Source organism: Agelaius phoeniceus, chromosome 25, assembly GCF_051311805.1.
Source record: "Agelaius phoeniceus isolate bAgePho1 chromosome 25, bAgePho1.hap1, whole genome shotgun sequence".
In the NCBI taxonomy this organism is placed as follows: Eukaryota; Metazoa; Chordata; class Aves; order Passeriformes; family Icteridae; genus Agelaius; species Agelaius phoeniceus.
In genome coordinates this window covers 228,279-248,203 of record NC_135289.1, presented here as the reverse complement: position 1 = coordinate 248,203, position 19,925 = coordinate 228,279, and the positions used below count along the sequence as shown (strand labels likewise).

Here is a 19,925-nt window from a genome sequence, read left to right as displayed (position 1 = left end):
AAGTTACAATTACTAAAATACCAGTTTGCATTTATTCTCCCAATTATGCAGTTGGTGTAGTGCTGCCAAGCCCACGGCCGAGGCAGACTCGGAGGCGGCAGTGCCGGCAGAGCTGGGCACAGGTCCCAGAGGAGAGCTGCTGGCAGCAGCTGAGCCCAGCTCTGCTCAGACAGGGCTGAAACTGCCCGGGCAGGTCTGTAACACTGCTGTGTGCTGCCTGCACGCCCAGGGAGAGCAGGCACAGCACACCAAGGGCCTGGCACACCGCACACGTGAGCTGTGACCAGCACCTCCTGCTTCTGTGGCACCTGCCCAGAGCAGGGGAAAGAGAGGGAATACCCCAGCAATGCCCGTGGGAAAGGCAAAAGCAGGGAGCTCAGTACAAAACGGGGCAACACGGGGAGCAACACGAGCACCGGCCCACGGAGAGCAGCAGGTGCTGAAGGCACTGGCCCCTCATGGCCCTGGAATGTCACAGGGACACCCTGCGAGCGTGGGTGGCAGTCTGGTGCAAAGGGTGCGGGGCAGGTGGTGGCACCACGAGGCGCTGCTGGGGCTGTGTGCCAGCAGTGCCCCTGGGCAGGGCAGGCAGTGCTGCTGCCAGCAGGCTGCTCACAGCAGCGGGCAGCCTCTGCGCTTCTTGTTCTTGCGCACCTGCAGCCCAGCTCGGGTGGCCATCTCAAACACCTCCCGCACCCCCTCCTTCGTCTTGGCCGAGCACTCGAGGTAGCCAAAGGCGTTGATCCTGTTGGCCATGTCCCTCCCCTCCTCTGGCTTCACCGGCTCCTAGGAAGCAGTAAAAACAGGGTTTGGAAACATTGCCAGAACACAACAGCAACTGCCCTTGGGGCATGCAGCCCTTCCAGCCAGGATCTGGTGTGGGCAGAAGTGTCTTGCTGGCTGGGGGACCCGGGGCTGTCCCCACCTGTTTCATCTTGGCCAGCTCCCGCCGCGTGTGCTCGTCGTTGCGCAGGTCCTTCTTGTTCCCCACCAAGATGATGGGCACGTTGGGGCAGAAGTGCTTCACCTCCGGCGTCCACTTCTCAGGGATGTTCTCTACAACAGGCACACGTGGAATCCTATGAGCTGAGGAGCTGCTGCCCCACAGCCTCCTCACAGAAACCAGTCCCAAGGTTTTCCCATTGGAGCAGGGAGAGCTCGCCCCACAGAACCCCCCTCTCCCACCACCTCTGCCCAGTCTGCAAGCTGCCAGCGTTTCCCTGCAGTGCACACAAGGCTGGGGGATGAAGGGAAGGCTCTGGCATCCTCGAGGGGCAGCTTGGGGGCTTCCCAGACCCCAGGGGGTTCAGTAGCAGCACCGAGTCCTGTGGGACCCCCAGGTCCCTACCGAGGCTGTCGGGGCTGTCGATGGAGAAGCACATGAGGATGACATCTGTGTCCGGGTACGAGAGGGGCCGCAGCCTGTCATAGTCCTCCTGCCCCGCCGTGTCCCACAGGGCCAGCTCAACCTACGGGGACAAGGACATGGCTCAGTGGCTCTGCAGGCCACGAGTGACAGATTTACCTTCCTCAGGTAGAGCTGTGCTCTTCCTCAAACTGGGCCAGGCTCAGGGCGACCCAGAAATGCCAGAGCCAGGGGCTCCTCTGTGTGCTGCAGGTGCATCCGAGCACACAGAGCAATCCCAGCAGCACTGGGCAGTGGCACTGCAGCAGGGGACATGGAGCAAGGGGACAGGAATGACAACGGCCCTTACCTGCTTGCCATCCACCTCTATGTCAGCAATGTAGTTCTCAAACACCGTGGGCACGTAGACCTCGGGGAACTGGTCTTTGCTGAACACGATCAGCAGACACGTCTTCCCGCAGGCACCATCTCCCACGATCACCAGCTTCTTCCTGATGGCTGCCATCGCTGTGGGGGCACGAGCAGGTGAGCAGGACAGAGCAGCACAGGCATTTCATGCTCCCGGCCCCCCAAACTCCTGCGCACAACAGCCTGGGCGATACCAGACACAAGCACCGGGGCACATCCCACTGTGAGTAGCCAGTGACTGACAGGACAGAAGTCCCAACGCTCTGCCAGACACCCCTCCAGCTCCCACACACTTCACTCATGGGCACCACAGGAACTGGCCTGACTGGAACCATTTACACCCAGCACTGCTGCCGTGGCTGGGAGAGCCACCCCAGCTGTGGTCAGGGCTGGTGGCTGCACACAGGGACCTTGTGGGAGGTGACAAACCACTCTGCCTTCCCCAGATATCCAACCCTCCCTGGGTTTGCTGTGCTACCACCCAGGTAACCAGGATTTTAGACAATCTCAGAGTTCCATGCGCATGCTGGGTTTATTTTAAATTATAAATTCTTCAGGGCAGAAACTGTGCTTCGGATTTCCCCCCAGCTTGCTCACCAGACCCTAAATAATCTGATCAGCAGCTGGAACACACCAAGCCAAGCTCCTGGAGGTCTGGGCAAGCAGGGCCTGTGTGCCTGGCACCCAGCACTGGGCTGGCCCCATCCCAGCCTGTCTGAAAAAGGAGCCTTTGCCATGGAACCAAGAGAGCCGAACTGGCACTGGCAGGGGGAGAGGCTGCCAGTCATCACTCAGCAAACAGAGCTGAAACCCCACACAAAGCAAGCAACTTTCTGCCCCACGGGAAAAGGACGCAGTTCTGCAAGGAAAACTATGCCTTTGCATCCCTCACTTTCAAAAGGGGTTTACAGCTGAGCCTGGGAACCGGCCAGGACAATGCCACAAAATGCCTGGCACAGCATCTGAACGAGGCATGAGAAAATCAGCCATAGTGGGGTCACATCCCTCCCCAACCTTGTGACCAAAATCTCTTTTCCATCCCCAGATTCTCAGTCCAAAGAGCCTGTCCTACTCCTCACATGCCTTCAGCACATCACCAGCTCCCTGTCCCTGCAGAGATCCTAGGAATGACACAGGCTGACATGTCAGGGTTTAATCCCTGAAAATTCACACTGCTCTGGGGGAAATTACAGGTGACCAAGAAACCTCTCCTGAAGGCAGGGATGTTCCATGCTTTCCCCCTCAGCCCTGCCCCTCTCCAAATCCTCTGCCAAGGCAGCAGGATGGGAAGGAGCCGTTCATGCTGGGAGCACACAGCTCCCAGGAAAGGACCCCGTGGGAAGGACACACACACCCCAATGCTGAGGCATTGGGCTGCAAGCCCTGGGAGTGGATCATGCTGGGTCACTCCAGAATCACCTTGGGAAGGCCAGAACATCACAAGCCTGGCCTTTGACCAGGGCTCTCATACTGAGCCTTACCAAAGGCCAGGAATCTGTCCCTGGCCCAGTGATCCCACCCTCACCCTGTGCCAACAGAAGAGGGAGGAAAAGGGTAAAGCAGGAGTCTGGCTGCATCACAATTAGCTGCAAGTAAGGGATTAGGAAATGAGCCTGAATGGCTGACTGGCATTCCAAAGGCAGGCTGCAGACCTGCTTGTCTCATCCATGTGCCTGGCAGGTCACCCCTGTCACACAAAGCCCAGGGAACCACCCCCGTTTCACAACTCACACTGCCCAATGGTTTGGGCAAAAGAGAGTTTTTACCCATCCCAGACCAGACCCTGCTGTAGCCAAGATGAGCTTTAAGGACCTTTGTAGGTTCCAAGCATTCTGGCTCACAAGCTGAGGCAGGAATGGTTCATGGCTGCTGAGTGCTCTGGAGCTGCTAATAAAAATAGAAAGCTGGCACTTGTAAGGTGAGAAGAGTGAGAATCAAGAGCTGCATCCGGGAGAGGGGACATTCCTCAGCTGGGATCCTTGGTGTCAAGCACACATCCCAGTGGAGCAGCATGTCTACAGGAAGGTGAGCACATTTGTGCAACACTGAAGTCAGAGAAAAAAAGAAAAAGGTGCTCCAAAGGGTCCCTATAAGGAACCAGGGGCACTTTAGGGAGGCAAGTGCTGAGAATGGGGGGGAACAGCTCCTGTCCCTATTCCTCATGCCCTGCTGCTCCTGCCTGCCCAGCCTGGCCAGGCAAACCCACAGTCCCACAGAATCATAAAGGCTCCAAGATGTACAAGTCCAACCCTCGTTGCAATCCATCCTTGCCTGACCAAAGGCTCGTCCTCTCTCCAGCAGCATGTCCACAGCACAGGAAACGGAGAGCTCAGGGAGAAAAAAGCCTGTTTACTTGGACACAAAGCTTCTTTGCCCACAGCAAAACATGATATGCTGCTTTGTGACTCCCTATCTCCAAGAGGAAAGGCAGTTTGGGCCGTGCCAGTATCTAACCCACAGCACAGGCAGCTGACAGCATCTGCAGCGTGAGCAGCAGGAGATGCCCAAGGACACAAACAGCCAGATGGACACCAGGATCTGCCCCTGCCCAGTCTGCAGGCACTGGGGTGGAACCGAAGCCAGCCCGAGTGGCCCTGCTCCTGCCCCAGGGCTGCCCTGAGAGGGGCCCAGCAGCTGCCCCAGGCTGAGCACAGTCCCCCACCCAGGGCTCCTTCCCACGGCTCCAGTCCTGACCCGGCGCGGTGCCCAGTGGTGACTCAGAGGGCAGAGGCTGTCCCCACCCAAAATCTCAGCACAATTCATTCCATTACTCAGGAGAGCCATCCAGAAATAGCCCATTACTAATCCAGAGCTGGTGTGCAGAGGCGAGCAGGGCAACGAGGCTGAAGAGCTGTGAGGCTGAGGGGTCGGCTGGGTGCCCCAGTCCTGCCCTGGACCCAGCAGCTGGCACAGCACCAGCACCAGATGCCAGCAGCTCTCTCTTCCAGGAGAGATGAGCTTCTTTGCCAGGGGATGCTCTTGGTGCTCAGCAGGATGAGGCTAAACCCTGGGATGAGGATTCTGTTTGCACTGTTGCCAGATTATGAGCAGATAAAAAGAGTGGAAAACATGAAGACAATTCCATGAAGACAAACAGGACAATCCCAAGTACAAATGCAGAAGAGTTAAGTGGGAGCAGCCCTGAGAGGAAGGACTTGGTGGTGCTGGTGGATGAGAAGCTCAACATGACACAGCAACGCCCCCGTGTGCAGGGCTGCAAGGGAGGGGGGAGCCAAGCACCCCAAAATCCAGCCAGCACTGCCCAGCCACGCTGGCAACCCACACTGGCAGCTCCTGGGTGTGAGCAGCACCCGCAGGGCCCCGCTGGAGATGCCTCCTGCTCATCCATGGAGAAAACAAAAGGGAGCAGCAGCTGTGTGCCAGCGTTTCCCACTGCCCAGCCCCACAGGGCTCCCGTGCCCATCCCTGCACCTGCTGTGCAGCCAGGCTGGGCCCCACTGGGAGCTCTGTGGGTTTAATCTGTGCCACCACTGCCAGCACCAGCCAAATCCTGAGCAGGCGTCTCCTTCACTCACCAAAAAGCTGCAACACGACCCCAGATTGCCCTGTTCTACTTTCCAAGCAACTATTCTAAGGCCATCACCATAAAATCGGCCAGGCTGCGGGGCAGCCCTTGTGTTGCTGGTCTCTCACAGCTTTGTGCAGTTCCTGCTGAGCAGGATATAGGGAATTCCTCTGGCAGCAGGATGTGTCCATCATCCAGTGTCTGCTAAGGGGACTCGGGAATAGCAGAGAAAGATGTGAATGCTTTGAAGGACTCCAACCAGGGACAGAAATCTTTCAAGGAACCTCCTTGGCCAGACTCGACTTCCTAGAGGTAACAGAGGGGTTTTGTTCTAAAGCAGAAATTCCCAAGCACTGCTGAGGGCCCCACCCTGGTCAGACCGGTCACGCCAGGGATCACAGCCCTGGCCAGAGGCACAGCTCTGAATTCTGGGCAGGGCTGGGGGGAGAGAGCTGTGCTGGGAGCAGCCCCTTGGCAGGGACACCCCCGCAGGATACCCCCAGTGCTGTGGGGAAGTTCCACTGCAGAAATGCTTTCAGCAGTTTGGACTCACTGGTACAATGATAAAACAAGTAAACTTCCAAATTAAAGCCCCACAGGAATGCCCACTGTGGGGAATTTCATTTGCTGAGACACCTAAGCCATGGCCAAGGTAGTACAGGACAAGTGTCTCAGCCACTGCTGCAAGCACCAGAGGGACTCTTACTACAGAATCATGGAATCATTAAGGTTGAAAGGCAGAAAAAATTTCCAAAAAGGGCTGGAAGCAAACAGTCATGCTAAGGGGAAGTGCAATGGGCAGGGCAGAGCGTGGGCTCCTGGATACAGACCTGCTATAGATATAGACCTGCTATATCCAAACAAGTGATTGTCAAAATAGGAGCTCAGCCCAGTGCTCAAGTTTAGACCTCACCCATTTTTTTGGGCATATTCTTTGGGCACAGCCAAGCAGGCTGGGCTTAACACACACTCCAGTGGCAAAGGGCAACTGTCCAGACCCAGACCCAGAGCAAAGTGACCAGGCTGGCTCATTTTCATTGCTAAATCCCACAAAAAACATCCACAAGCAAAACAGAGAAAGGAACTTGGAACAGCAGAATTTGAAAGCCTAAACAAAGCTCAAACCACAAGTGTTTGAGCACTGAGGGAGAAGCTGCCTGCCCTTACCTCCTTTTCCAAAGGACATCATGCCATGTTCTTATTTTACCTCCTGCAGTAGTGACAGCCTTCCCAGCCTCACGGTAGCCAAGCGTCTTGCTGAAAGCTCCAAATGACACGCCACAATCTCAGCAGATGCCTGTGCTTGGGCAACGCCTGCCTGCCCCAGCGCCGATCAACATTTGCTAATACAACTCCTTCTTTTCATGTCAATGCACCTCTCCCGTGCAAACGGCAAGGTGGGAGCTGAGCCTGGGTAAACACTCCTGAGAACCTGTTGGAAGACAGTGACTTGGCTTATTTTCCACTTACACGTTTCCCCAGAGAAGCTGTAGCTGTCAGGAGTCTGTATGCAAGGGAAAATCCACAAAATCTCATGCAGTCTCTACCTGAGCTGAGGAGGAGGAGGAGCAGCTGGACATAAACTGAAACTGCTTGGACACCAAAAGCACTTGGCAAAATAGAAACAAAATGCAACTGGTCCCCATGACACACAGCCAGCCAATCCTGCAGCTCCAGTCTCCAGTTTCCCCCGGAACCCTTTCCCAGGGATGTCAGCCTGGGGGCTCAGCCCGGCCCCTGCTGCCAGCCCCCCAGGTGGATGCAGCCCCAGGATCACACAGGGATCTCACTCCCGTTCTCCGGGGCTGCTGAGAGGCTGGGCTGGGTTTAGGTCCCAGTCCCCCATGCAGATGCAGCCCAGGGATCTCACTCCCGTTCTCTGGGGCTGCTGAGAGGCTGGGCTGGGTTTAGGTCCCAGTCCCCCATGCAGATGCAGCCCAGGGATCTCACTCCCGTTCTCCGGGGCTGCTGAGAGGCTGGGCTGGGTTTAGGGAGGCTGGCGGCCACTGAGAGACTTGGCTGCCAGACTGCTAGCACTGGAAAAGGCCACGCAGTCATGCTTTTGGAATGCTCCCCTGCTCCTAAGACATTACACAATTATTCCCCCTCCCCACAAACCCCCCTAATATAAATGTTTAAGAATGAGCTCAGCAGTAAGGAAAGGGAACTTTTTTCCCTCTTTCTGAAGAAAACACAGAGTGGCCACTCCATGGGCTGTACATGGGGACACTGCTGGAGTGGGGGTTGTGGGGAGGGATGTGGGATGGGGCAGCAGCCCCCAGGCTCTCACCCCCGGTCAGACCCTGCCTGGGAGACAACTGCAAGTAGGGACCCACAGCCCAAGGCCACCTCAAGGAATGACAGCCTGCCCTGACTGAGGCAGAGCTGACCCATCCCTCACCACACCCAGGGACCCCCTCCCCAGCCTAGGCACACCCACCGCACCCTGTCCCGCTGCACCCCACCCAGCAGCCCTGCCGGGCCACCCACCCCTGCACCGACCCCACCTCTGAGCCCACCCCTTACCAGAATCGGCAACCCCAGGTCTCAATCCCTCCAAACCCCACGAGTACACCCTGATCCCAGCTCCCCCAAGCCCCACCGGTAGCCACAAAGCCCTGTTTCTCCAGACTCCGCCAGTAACTCAGACCCCATCACAACCCGTAATGCAGACCTCAGTTCCCCCAGACCCCCGCTCCGGCCCCACTCCTTACCAGCACCCCCCACCCCACCAGTGTCCCCCTCCCCAGCCGCCCCTCCCCGCTCGGCTCCCCCAGACCCCGCACCTCTCTCCGCGCTGCCCCGTCCCGCTCCGGCTCCGGCTCCGGCTCCGTCCCCGCGCGGCTCCGGGCACCGCCCCGGCCGGGGCCGCCCGCCGAGGGCGGAGCGGGGCCGTGCCGAGCCGAGCGGGGCCGTGCCGTGATGGGCTGTGCCGTGATGGGCTGTGCCGTGATGAGCTCTGCCGAGCCGAGCGGGGCCGTGCCGTGATGGGCTGTGCCGTGATGGGCTGTGCCGAGCCGAGCGGGGCCGTGCCGTGATGGGCTGTGCCGTGATGGGCTGTGCCGAGCCGTGCGGGGCTGTGCCGAGCCGAGCCGAGCCGAGCCGAGCCCTTTCCAGCGCTGCCCCTGCCCGGCTCCGGGACCCGGAGCCCCCCGGTGTTTCCCCCGGTGCCCGCGGGCGTCCCCCCCGCCCCGAGGGCGTTTTACCGGCTCAGGTTCCCGAGGCCAAGTGGGCAGAGGGCGACCCCAGCTGCCGGAGGGGCTGAGCTGCTGCCCTCAACCCCCCGTGCCAGGTCAGGCCGGCGGCAGAGCCCGCTGCCCACTGACACAGGCGGCCGAGGGACGCGCCTTGTCCCCAGGGTCCCCTCCCAGGGCACTGGCAGAGCAGGGCTGTGCCCGCATGAGCGTGACCCCGGTGCCCCTGGTGTGCCCCGGCTCCCCGTGCCCACCGTGGGACCCCAGGCGGCTGCTCCCGCCGGCGTCCGGCTGCAGGGCACAGCTCCCGTCCCTCCGCCGGGGAAAGGCAGCCCCAGGAGCCTGGCCCAGACCCAGGCTCATAAACCGCTGCTATTTTAAGGGCTTGCAGACTATTTTTCTTTATTTATCAAGCCCCAGGCCAGGAGCTGGTTCCAAAGGAAATGTTTCTTTAGTAAAAAAGGGAACCACAGAGGAAGCTTTAAATGCAGCAGCCACTGCCTCCTTGTCTTATCCAACAGCCGGGCAGTGACCTGGAAAAGCAGAGCCGGTTCTCAGCCACCAGCATGAAAAGGAATGTGCCAGGAACAGGGCTGGGCAAGCAAGTGTGAAGAGAGCATCAGGAGTACCAGGGGTACCAGGTGGCCCTCGGAGGGACGTGGGGATGTTTCCAGCAGGCAGCCCGCCCTCGAGGCAGAAGCAGCTGCTGCTTGAACTGCCGGGGAGGGACAGGCACATTCCTCAGCCTGCCCCCTGCCTCCCCCGCAGACAGGAAAACCATTGGCCTTTTTCCATTCCGTGTGTGGTGCTCCTGTTCCCACAGGACTGGCCATTCTGCTGCCTCCCAGCCAGAGCCGGGGTCCGGGTCCCCCTGAGCACCGTGCTGACACTGGCAGCACACCAGTGCCTCCCACTGCCTGCTGGACGGGCGCTGCATGGGCTCTGAGCAGCGCCAGGGGCAGATGGACAGCAGCACACATGGCTCTGCCTGTTTGCCTGCCTACATGCATTAATCAGAGTTAATTGGCTTTTCGGTAAGCCGTCTTTGCAGGAGCTCTGCAAAGAAAGACTTTGAAGTAGGACTGCGAGTGGCAAAATCTTTATTTAAACACACAGTGCTACAGAAGGACAGGCTCCCGGCCCCAGCACCGCTCCCTGCAGCAGGGGTGCCAACAGGTTCAAATCTCGTGTGTAGCTTTCACATTGTGTGCACCCAGTTTATTTACATCTCACTGGTTCCAGGACACAAACAACATTCACTAGAGGTGACACTTGACAAGAGCTGGCTGCACCCAGTGACAGGATGGTGCCATGGAGCCTTTCCCAAGCAAGGGACCATGGCCCAGCTCTCCCCATCCCCACACTACCAGGATGGGACAATCCCTCACAGTTCAGGACTCTGCAGAGGTCTGGGAAATGGATGCTCCAGGTTAGAGACGTGTGTGATGCAAAAATCCGGTGCAGAGATCAAGTGCTCAGCTCCCCTCTGCACCAGTTCTGAGACCGTGAAGGAAAACATGGGAGCTGTCTTTCCCTGCCCTGGTCACACCAAGCTGCTTTTACTGTGGGTTCCCAGCCCTGGGCTAAGCAGATCCAGTGCAGTTAAGCTGTTAAGCTCACCTGAATAGGGCTGCTCTGTGTGAGGCTGCTAACCCAGAACCACTCCAAAATATAGACCTACATTCATAGGCTCCCCACACCAAGAAAGGATTCAGACATTTTCCAGCTCAGCTCTCCAGTTAATAAATAATTGGCTCCAGAAGCACTGCAGTGAGCCAAGGCATGAGAGGACAGGGGTAGAACCTGTGGCACAGCCAGTGCTGGTGCAATTGCTTATCCCTGCTCAGGGCTCTGGGTGCACAGCAGAGCTTGGTCACTGCTCCAATCTCCCAGCCTGGAGACTGAGGCAAAGTCCATGACAAAATGAAGGTGTGAGGGGCTGAAAATTGGGAGCACAAGGCTGGGATGGCCATTGTGGGGCCACAACTGGACTTGTGCCAGGCTTAGCACTGCCCAGCTGCCTGTGGGGCTTTCACATCCCATCTGAGCCCCAGCTCCCACCTGCAACAGCAGCTTCAGTGTCACTGGCCAGAGCGTCCCAGGGCAGGAGACAGGGGGTGACTGCAGCAGGTATGAGTGCCCCAGCAGCCCCATGGCTGTCACACAGGGCTGCAGCCAGCACAGCCATGGCAAGAGGCAAAGGACATGCTGAGGAGCCAAGGAGCCTTCAGGTTTTTCACAGCATTGAGAAAGTAGCAGCATGAAGACATCCCTCAACCCCAGTGTTCGCACTCTATCCAAGGCCTCTCCATCTCCACCTGGGACTGGGATGCAAGCACGTGGAGGGGGAAGCTCTGGACAGGAGCACAGACTGAGGCTCCAGGTTTCTTGCTCTTCTTGCAGCTGGCTCAAAAACAAGTGCTTAGAGGAGATGTGGCCCTGAGGCAGCCTCAGTGTCCCACTGCACCGAGTCTCCATCCCCTGGTGAGCTGCCCCAGGCTCATTCAGCATCACGTGTAGTTGCCGGGGCCACCCAGGGGGATCACAAAAACAGAGATGTCATCACCAGAGCCCAGCTTGTCATTGGCCAGGCGCCAGCCACGCTCCTTCAGCACCCCCCGTGAGCGCACCACCAGCTCCTGGGCCACCATGGTGTACCTGGGGGCACAGCAGAGCACGGCTCAGCAGTGACCCCAGAGCCTCATGCAGCATCCTGGCAAGGAGGGAGAAGCTGGAGCAGCTGGAGCTGCAGGAAGGGGTCCCATGGAGAGATGCAGGCTCAGATATGCACATCCAGGGGAGCAATGCACTCTGTGGAGCCCGGAGGGATGTGTGGCCACAGCACTGCTCCGAGGAGCCAGGCCAAGGGGAGGGGTGGAGTGCACGGCATGCCCGGCCCCCTGCCCACCTGCAGCTCACCTGCACGGGTCGTTGGGCTCATAGTTGGTCAGCACCTCCATCACCACACCAGCCACCTCCTTGTCGTTGGTGACATCCCAGAGCCCATCGGTGCCCAGCACCAGGACATCGTCAGGGCAGTGCTCGTACTGCGTCAGGTCATAAACCCTGACCTGGCAGGGCAAGACACAAGGGTGAGAGGCAGAGGGGCGGAGGAGGCTCCTGCTGCCCTGGCCATATCATGGATCTGGGCCTGCTGAGTGGCTCTGGCCATTGCAGGGGCCCCTGGGTGGAAGCTGCTGGCAGCCAGGCTTACCTCTGGGAAGCAGGACAGGAAAGGCTTGATGTGGATGTTGGAGTTGAACACCTTGAGGTCATGGTCTCCCAGGCCTCTTGTGACCCCGATCGTGGCCATCATCCGAGCCTGGAGAAGAGTGGAATCAAAAGAGAACTTTAGGCAGCTTTATTTCCAGTTACATTCCCAGCAGAGACTCAGTGATGACAGCACTACCAAAAATGGGCTGAAATCCCCCAAAACAGTGAGAGCAGGCACGAAACAAGCCCTGCCAAACTTCTGCCACAGTACTTTACCTTTTTGCCTTCCCCAAAGATAAGTGGAAACTTCAGGTCATCCTCTTCTATCTTTTTGTAAGCCCTGGTTAAAATAAGCCAAAGTGTCAGCAGGTGAAGCTTCCAGCACCTCCTCTGCCCACCTGGGACCTGGGTGCCCAGTGTAGCAGAGCCCCTGCCCATGGGATGGGGTGCCAGAGACGAGCAGCCACCACAGCAGGACCCCAGTGCCACTGGTGGGTTGGGGGTTACCAGCCATTCATGTTCTGGTCCCTGTAGAGCATCTTCTTCCCCAGCTCCTTGGGCTGGATCCTGCGGGGGAACTCCAGGTGGGTGAACTCCTTCCCCAGCAGCTCGGGCCTTAGCAGTGCCTGCAGGAAGGAGTGTTGGCTCAGCCACAGGGTGGGGGAGCAGAGCTGTGGATCCAGCCCTGCCCAGAGCAGGATCCACCATCCGCTGGGACTTTGGCTACAACATCCCGTGGTGGGATAACCTCGGCTGCTCTGCAGCCACTTGAATGGGTGCTGGTAAAGCAGCTTCAAACCATCCACCTGTGCTAAGCCAGAGGGGAAACTGGAGCTGAGGACAGCCATGCCAGCACTCAGCAAGAAGGTGAAGCTTTTGCATAGAGAGTTTTGGGAAAGAAAGGTCTCCAAAGGGGATCAAACAATCAAACCCCAGCAAATTCCAGGAGAAGCTGGAATTTGCTCAGAAGGAGTCATAGCTGCAAACTTTCCAGGATCCCAGGGTCAGTGCAGGGCACGGCACTCACCCCAGGAAAAGAGTGATGGGTCTTTTCTGAAACAGAGTCCAGCTGTGACCGTGACAAGGGACAAGCAGCAGCACAGAGCCCTACCCAGGGCAGCCCCAAGCCCTCATGGAGCACAGTGTGGAGGGGACCAGGAACAGGGAGTGCTGGAAAATGCTGAAGGGGAAGAAAAGCAGGAAGAGAAGAGGAGATCCCTCGGGAAGATGGGATGGCAGGGGATGGGGGCAGAGGCATGGAGACCCCCAGCCCTCTCTGGGGGAGCCCTGACCACAGCCTCGGCATCACGCGGCAGAGCAGCCTGTGCCCGTCCCCAGGCTGTGCCCTGCCCCTCGCAGCCAGATGGGGAGGATTCTGATCACAGCAGGTCCCTCCTCTCGGTCATTCAAAAACAGATTCCAGAAAAAAGGCCTCAGTGTTTTTCCAAGTACATTGCAAGCCAGGAAATTTCATCCAGCAAGACCTTCTCCAACACAAACTCCTCCTCCCCTGTGCTGCCCTCAGAGAGGTCTTTAAAACCTTAAAGAGTCTCCCTGGGTGGCACCAGGGGGTTCATCCAGGAGAGGGACAGGGAGCTTTCAGGGCCAAAGACAGAAACCCTTTGGCACACATCAGCTGTGACTATCCAGGGAGCAGCCAGGGAAGAAAGTAGGACTGAGCAGGAGCACTGCAGCTCCTCTGACACAGCAAACCAGGGCTCTGCCAGCCACAAGATGCCCCCATGCCAGCTCCCTGCATCCCAGGGCCTCTTCCCATCCCAGGAAGGAGTCTGGGATGGACAAGTGCCAGCAGCAGGTCCCAGCCATGGGGCTGCCATCGGGTGCAGACCCCCACCATGGCAGCAGTCCAGCAGGCAGCACAGGGGACTGGGAAGAGGCCAGGAGGTGTTTCAGCAGGAATGAGGTTAGAAGAAAGGTCTTTCTTACTAAAAACTGCAGCCTCTGCCTCTCTGTCTCTGGAGTAAACTCCCTGGACATTGGAATGATTTCCCCATTACGGATGATAATGGCCCTGCAATGAAACATGGAAGGATGAGATTAGAGAGAAGGAGACTTGGTGGAGGAGCTGAGTCTGGCTCTCCAGGGCTGATTCCCAGGGGTGGTGCAACCCCTTCCCCTCTGCTGCCCCCCCTTTCCCAGCCTGAGGTGGGGGCTGCTTCCTGGATTCACTGCTGCCCCTGGGCAGGGCATGGCATCTCTCCCTCCTGGGCAGGGAGGAAGGGGAAATGGGAGAGAAACACGGGGCAGAGGGGAATGAACAGACCAAATAAAAGGACAGAATATGGTCAGAAAAGGAGCAGAACAAAGGCTCCCTTCAGAGGGGAGCTGCACACAGCAGGGGCAGAAATTGCCTGCAGCAGGAGACAGTACACGTGCCCATCCCACACCAGCACTGCCACTTGCTGCTGGGTCTGCTCTTACAGGTTAATGTCTCAAGAAAACATAAAGGTCTGATTATGAGATGTTTCTGGATGTCATGGTAGGCCCAAGGATCTCCAACACTGGTGGCTGCGAGTCTCCTGCAATGATGTAGGGCCAGGCTGGGCTCAGCTCTGGCAGTGTCTGATGCCTGGGAAGGCAGCTCAGGCTGTTCCCCAGAGGCACAGGCACAACCTCAGGACCCTGTGCATGCTGACATCCTGCATGGCTGGTGCCTGGCTGCTGCTGCCATGGAGGGGGACCTGCACCCAGAACGAGGGATCTCCTCCTTCTCTGCCCAGAGCTGGAAGCACATCCAGCCTCAGAAAATTGACCAGAGCCTGTATTTGCTGGTCTGACATTGCTGAGGACAAGGTAACCTGCAGTAAATACCCAGAGCAACTGTAGCTGCCCCATTCTTGGAAACGTTCAAGGCCAGGTCAGACAGGGCTTGGGACAACCTGGTCTAGTGGAAGGTGTCTGAAATGGCAGGGGGTGGAACAAGATAAGCTTTAAGGTCCTTTCCTACCCAAACCATTCTTTGATCCAGGGCAGTTCAAACCACCTTTAGTGTCAGGTGGACCTTCTGCCATTGCTTGGGGCTGTGGGCACACTCAGGTGCAGTCAGAGTAGCCCAGCCTGGAAATACACCTGGCAATTAAAGTGCTTGGGCTACAAGGTACCACTGCACACAGATTTGTGTCCTTCTCCTGAAACAGGTCACTGGTATGAAGAGTACTCTAAAATGACTTCTTGCACATTTTTGAAAGCTTCGCTGAGTGCAATTTTCACTCTCCAACCTGGGCAGCCCAGGCCAGTGCCAGCAGCAGGGGCCAGGATCTCCAGAGCCATCTGGGCAGCACAGAAGATGTTGTTAGGAAAGAAGGGAGCACATCCCAGATTTTGGGAGGCAATTCCACAGCCTTATCTGTGTACCTGGCATACACAGAGATCACAGCAGAGCACATTGTCCCCAGGGCATGGAGCAGGCAGAGGATGACTGCCCAGTTCTGCCACTTCCACCCTCCCCTAGACAGGGATGGAGCTGGGTGTTCCTCACCAGCATCCCTCCGGCACCACCCCACTCTCCTGGGGTGTCCCCAGTCCCTGAGCAGAGCTGAGGGCTGCCCTGAGGGCTGTACCTGCTGTCACCAGCGTTGGCCACGTAGAACTTGCCCATGAGGTAGATGGCAGCCAGGGCACAGCAGCCCCCTGGCAGGTGCTGGGACGCCCGCTCCCGCCTGATCTGCTCGTCCTGGGGAGACAGAGAGGGTAAGGGGCAGCCCCAGAGAGCGCCTGATACCACAGCTCCAGCTGGGAAGCAGTGACCAGCCAGGGCACCTTTCCCCACACTGCCATGGCGTGGCTGTAGGGCTTGTGGGGCTTGTGGGGCAGCCAGGGATGTGGCTTCACTGGGGCAGGGAAGAGCAAGACTGGAGGGGAGCAGCTGGGCCTCCTGGGACAAAGTGTAGGGGAGCCTTCTGCACCACACAGGCCCGGAGCCCAAAGCCTCTGCATCCTGAAAGCTCAAAATGCAGAGCACCACAGAGACCACCATGCTTGGAGCCCTCCCTGCAGTCCCCAGAGCTGCCTTTTACCAGTGGGCTCAAGCTGATGCAGACACAGACAGCAAAGAGGGGCTCTCAGGGGATGCTCTAGATGATCCCACAGGCAGAGGATCCTCACCATGTGCTTGAAGGCATTCTCAATGGCACCAATCACCAGGCTCTCATGGGACACTGCTTTCTCCAGGTGAAACCGTGGCACAGCATCGTTCGGGACCTCCCCACGATCCTCTTCATTGGACATCTGGCTTGGGTCTGCAGAACCGGTCTGTGTGTCGTGTGGGAGGCAGATGGGAGGCGGGGAGGGGTCCTGCAGGATCTCCACGAGCTCCCGGAGCTGCTCACAGATGTGCAGGTGGAGCCTCTCGGAGGCCATGACAGCAGCACCGCTGCCTGCATGGCCATCAAACAACGCCCAGTAGTGGAAATAAAAACCTTTCCTGCCCTGCAGGGAGAAGAGGGAAAGCTAAATGAGCCTGCAAGGAAGCAGATGGCACGGGGAATTCAGAGCAGCTGGCTACCAGCTGAGGACAGTGACACGAGTCTCGCAGGTCTCAGTGCAGGCAGGAGCAGTGTGGGCAGCTGACCAAGGGTGCCTGGACACAGCTGAGCCCTGGCTGGAGCCCAGCCCTGCGTCAGACACCTCGTGCCCTTGGAGGCACCACAGTGCCAGCACAGCAGCCACCTCTGCTGCCCACCAGGGCACGTGGGCCACGGCTCTGCCTGGGGCAGCCCTGGTGTAGTCACATGGGGATGGACGATGCTGGGAGCAGGCAGAGAGAAGGGAACCAAGGGAATCCCCAGGGTGCACACATTGCCAAGTGTCCCATCTCATGCCCTGCTGCTGGGCATCGTCCCTGTCATGTCCCTGCTTGTGAACCACCAGGCTCTCACCCCATCCAGCTCCCTGCTGCCTTCCCTGGATGACAGGCAGCCCCTCGGGCTGGGCCTCTGCTCCACAAACACCACCTCACAGCATGCCTGGTCCTCGTTGTGCTGGCTCTTCCCTGCATTTATCACCCTGCCAGGAGGAAAAAAGGTGTAAAGACCCTTTCTTTCACATCATGTTCCAGAAAATGCCATCCCCCAGCACCTCTTCCCCCCACCCCCACCCCTCCACTCATGCCCCCGTGCCCCCAGAGATGCCAGGGATGCCCTGCACAGGTGCTCCTGTCCTGTCCCAGGTGTCTCAGACCAGTTGTGTGGGCTGAACTGGGGCCAGGAGCAGCACTGAGTCCCACCCACAGCTGGGTCCACGGGGGAGCAGCTGTCCACACACCTACCAGGGAAGGTGACCAGAAATAAACTGGGTTTGCTGAAAGTCCCTAGCACTGCCCCAGGCAGAATAATTGCCCCAAAGCCTGTACCAACCTCAGATATACACTCCTGGGACACACAGAGAGAATCAGAGCCTCACCCATGTCCCATCACCTCTTGAGGGGAGCAGGGGGCGCAGGGAAGGAGGGGAGAAGGTGATGGTGATGAAACCGACAGAACTTTTGCAAAAAGATTCACAGTGACTTTTCCCAGCCGGTGCTGACACAGCAGATTTCAGGTCTAGATTGCAGAACCTGCTCACAGGAAGAAGCTGTAAACACAGCAGGGTGATTTTTCTTCAGGCAGACTTCCCAAGTGGTTTGCAGAAAGAACTCTTGGGACACTGAAAAAAGGGACTTTTTCACTCTGGGTGCTCCTACCCCACTATCTCCGAGGGAAAATCAATATCCCATAGAGCTCTCTAGGATATCGGGAAGATCAGCTTGAGGAAAGGATTGTGGGAGTGGGCTGACAGCAATAAGCAGCAAAAGCCTTCAAAGTCTGACCTTCCCCCCCCCGGTTAGGACTGAAACTCGCAGCTAGTGAAAGAAGAAGACAGTCAGGTCCTTGAAGGGGAAGTCTCAAGTAGTCTCACTCCCAAGAAATCCCCAGCTCCCTGCTCCCCACGAGTCCTGCCAGAGGCGCCGCAGCTTCCTCGCCCTCGGTACCCATGGGTGACAGCGGGTGTCGTGCAGAAAGCGAAGAAAACAAAACGGGCAGAAGAACCTAAACCCCTCGGGGATCGGTAAGAGCACAGCCCCGGGCTGCCGCTCTCCCATCACGGGCACCCACAGCGCCCGCTCCTCGCTGCTGCTGCTGCTGCCGCTGCTGCTGGAAGAGGGACAGCCGCAGCTCACCGCCCGCCGCGACCCACTTTCGTGCCCGAGCTTCCGTGCCGAGCGGTGCCACCCCGCCCTCCCCAGGCTGCACACGCCGCTCCCGGCCCCGCTCACTCTGCGTATCCCGTGCTCCAGGGCAGCCGGCGGCGCCCGTCGCGGGGGCTCTGCACCGCCCGCCCGGTGTGGTCGTCGGCGCGGCGCAGCTCCTCGGGAGTCAGCTGCAGGAAGGCCGGCCGGCAGAACGCGGCTGGCGGCGGCGATTCCCGGCCGGCCCCGGCCCCGCCGCCCCGCGGTTCTGCGGGGGGCTGCGCGCCCGGCCCCGCGCCCAGCCCCGCCGTCAGCTGCGCCACGGCAGCGCGCACCCGCAGCAGCATCCCGAGCCGGGCCGAGCGGAGCCGAGCCGAGCCGAGCCGAGCGGAGCCGAGCCGGGCCGAGCGGAGCCAAGCCGGGCCGAGCGGAGCCAAACCGGGCCGAGCCGAGCCGAGCCGAGCGGAGCCAAACCGAGCCGAGCCGGGCCGAGCCGAGCCCGCCGCCCCGCCCCGCCTCCCCCCCGCCGCGGTACGGGGGGGGAAGCAGGCGCGGCAGCTCAGCCGCAGCGGGGACGCGCATCTCCCGCAGCCGGCGGGGAACGAGCCCTCCCGGGTGATGAACTCCCCGCCGTTATCCCGCAGCCGGCGGGGAACGAGCCCTCCCGGGTGATGAACTCCCCGCCGTTATCCCGCAGCCCGGTGCAGGTGGAGCTCTCCCGGAGACGGACCCGGCGCCCAGCCGGGAGCCCCGGGGACACGAGCCATCCCGGCGCAGGAAATGCCCTGGGAAAGTCTTTTCCCGGCTGGAGGTGGGGCTGCGCGGGGACAGGCTGGCCCTGTCCACGCGTTTTGCCCACAGGTGAGTTTCCTGCTGGATCGTCCCAAGATTCCAGCAGAGCCTCCTACTCCGGGACAACGTCCCCGTCCAGCGCCAGGCGCTCTGTCACCCCTGTCGCGCTCATCAGCCCACGCGCGGCCATCCCGGGCTATTAATAACCTGCGGAGCAGCAGGGACGCACCGTGAGAGGGCTGAAAGCTGAACCTCTCCCTCCCTTTCACCCAGGATGCTGCGCTCCAGCGTGAGCAGGATGCGGATTTAGCTGATGCAGAACAACACATCCTCCCTGGCTGGGAGGGGAAGAGTCGCCAGCTTAAACACCATCGCTTGCACAGCCTGACCTTAGCACCTCCCTGCCTCCTGTGACAGCAAAAAAAAAAAAAAAAAAAAAGATAAAAAAAGAATACTTGCCTACTGTAAAGGAAAATTGAGGCTATTTCTTAAAATTCCTGTGCCCCAGTGCCTCAGTTTCACAGAGAAACCTCTGATTCCTGTCAACACGGGGCTTTTGCATTGTAAGTTACAAACAGAAGCAGCACTGAGAAGCCCTCCAGGCTTTAGCCATCTTCAGCCAGAGATCTTCAAACTGTACCAGATTATTAGGATCACAGTACAGAAGTGACTCAGTGGTACCTGTATTGCCACCTTCTCATCCCACGATTTAAGGTCTTCAGTACACTTTAAAGCTCTTTCAGTACCCTTCAGGACCTGGTCTAATGAGCAGCATCCCTGCCCATGGTGGGGTTTGGAACCAGGTTATCTTTAAGGTCCCTTCTGGGGGAGTTAAGGACCCTTCTGGATCTTTAAGGTCCCTTCCAAACCAACCCTTCCAGCCCGAGGCCAACACCCCTCCAATTCCTCTCCAGCATTCATGGCTCCTCTCCTCAGCTCCTGATGCCTTCCCCTCACAGCATCCCTGCCCAGCTGCTGGTCATGCGTGGGGTGCTCTTAGCTATTGAGTGCAATATCACCATGTTATTAAGGCTGAAAATCACTGGATTCTCCAGGGAATGTGTCTCCCTGCTGTGGGACTGCCAATCTGCCCCATACTGCTGAGTCACCAGGATGCTTTCCTTGGGAAGAATGAATTGGCAGTTCCCAGACTGACTTCTGTGACCCTGCTCGGTATTTGTTGTTTCCGTTATGTGGAGCACAGCATGGAAAGAATGGTCTGACAAATAAACACGTTCC

At 58.6% G+C, this 19,925-nt stretch overlaps 2 protein-coding genes across 6 annotated transcripts; both read right to left on the bottom strand.

Annotated features, from left to right (window-relative positions):
- Window positions 1–3: 3 nt before the first annotated feature.
- Window positions 4–8,258, bottom strand: RHOC (ras homolog family member C). 2 transcript variants are annotated; one of them, XM_077190561.1, is made up of 6 exons: window positions 8,087–8,258; window positions 6,508–6,732; window positions 1,716–1,873; window positions 1,349–1,469; window positions 926–1,056; window positions 4–786 (listed from the first exon to the last, which is right to left on the bottom strand). In XM_077190561.1, the coding sequence occupies exons 3-6, from the start codon at window positions 1,869–1,871 to the stop codon at window positions 613–615; spliced, it is 582 nt and encodes a 193-aa protein (XP_077046676.1). In that variant the 5' UTR covers window positions 1,872–1,873; window positions 6,508–6,732; window positions 8,087–8,258; the 3' UTR covers window positions 4–612. The 2 variants fall into 2 exon arrangements, with proteins under 2 accessions (XP_077046676.1, XP_054504613.1); XM_054648638.2 differs by having other exon boundaries at window positions 6,468–6,732; window positions 8,087–8,256.
- Window positions 8,259–9,577: 1,319 nt separating this feature from the next.
- Window positions 9,578–18,341, bottom strand: PPM1J (protein phosphatase, Mg2+/Mn2+ dependent 1J). Of its 4 annotated transcripts, none has more exons than XM_054648819.2 (10): window positions 17,982–18,340; window positions 16,606–16,732; window positions 15,833–16,156; window positions 15,289–15,401; window positions 13,655–13,739; window positions 12,215–12,333; window positions 11,984–12,047; window positions 11,709–11,816; window positions 11,414–11,565; window positions 9,578–11,152 (listed from the first exon to the last, which is right to left on the bottom strand). In XM_054648819.2, the coding sequence occupies exons 1-10, from the start codon at window positions 18,239–18,241 to the stop codon at window positions 11,005–11,007; spliced, it is 1,500 nt and encodes a 499-aa protein (XP_054504794.2). In that variant the 5' UTR covers window positions 18,242–18,340; the 3' UTR covers window positions 9,578–11,004. The 4 variants fall into 4 exon arrangements, with proteins under 4 accessions (XP_054504794.2, XP_077046660.1, XP_077046661.1 ...); XM_077190545.1 differs by having other exon boundaries at window positions 17,083–18,118; XM_077190546.1 differs by having other exon boundaries at window positions 17,129–18,118.
- Between the last annotated feature and the right edge of the window lie 1,584 nt (window positions 18,342–19,925).

Coding starts and splice junctions, on each gene's coding strand:
- RHOC (XM_054648638.2), bottom strand. CDS start 6,489: ATGATGTCCTTTGGAAAAGGAG. Junction 1,874..6,467: donor GATGTCCTTTGGAAAAGGAG/GTAAGGGCAGGC, acceptor GTGCCCCCACAG/CGATGGCAGCCATCAGGAAG. Junction 787..925: donor AGCTGGCCAAGATGAAACAG/GTGGGGACAGCC, acceptor ACTGCTTCCTAG/GAGCCGGTGAAGCCAGAGGA.
- PPM1J (XM_054648819.2), bottom strand. CDS start 18,241: ATGCTGCTGCGGGTGCGCGCTGCCGTGGCGCAGCTGACGGCGGGGCTG. Junction 16,157..16,605: donor GCAGCAGGGAGCTGGATGGG/GTGAGAGCCTGG, acceptor TTCTCCCTGCAG/GGCAGGAAAGGTTTTTATTT. Junction 11,817..11,983: donor TCTTTGGGGAAGGCAAAAAG/GTAAAGTACTGT, acceptor ACTCTTCTCCAG/GCTCGGATGATGGCCACGAT.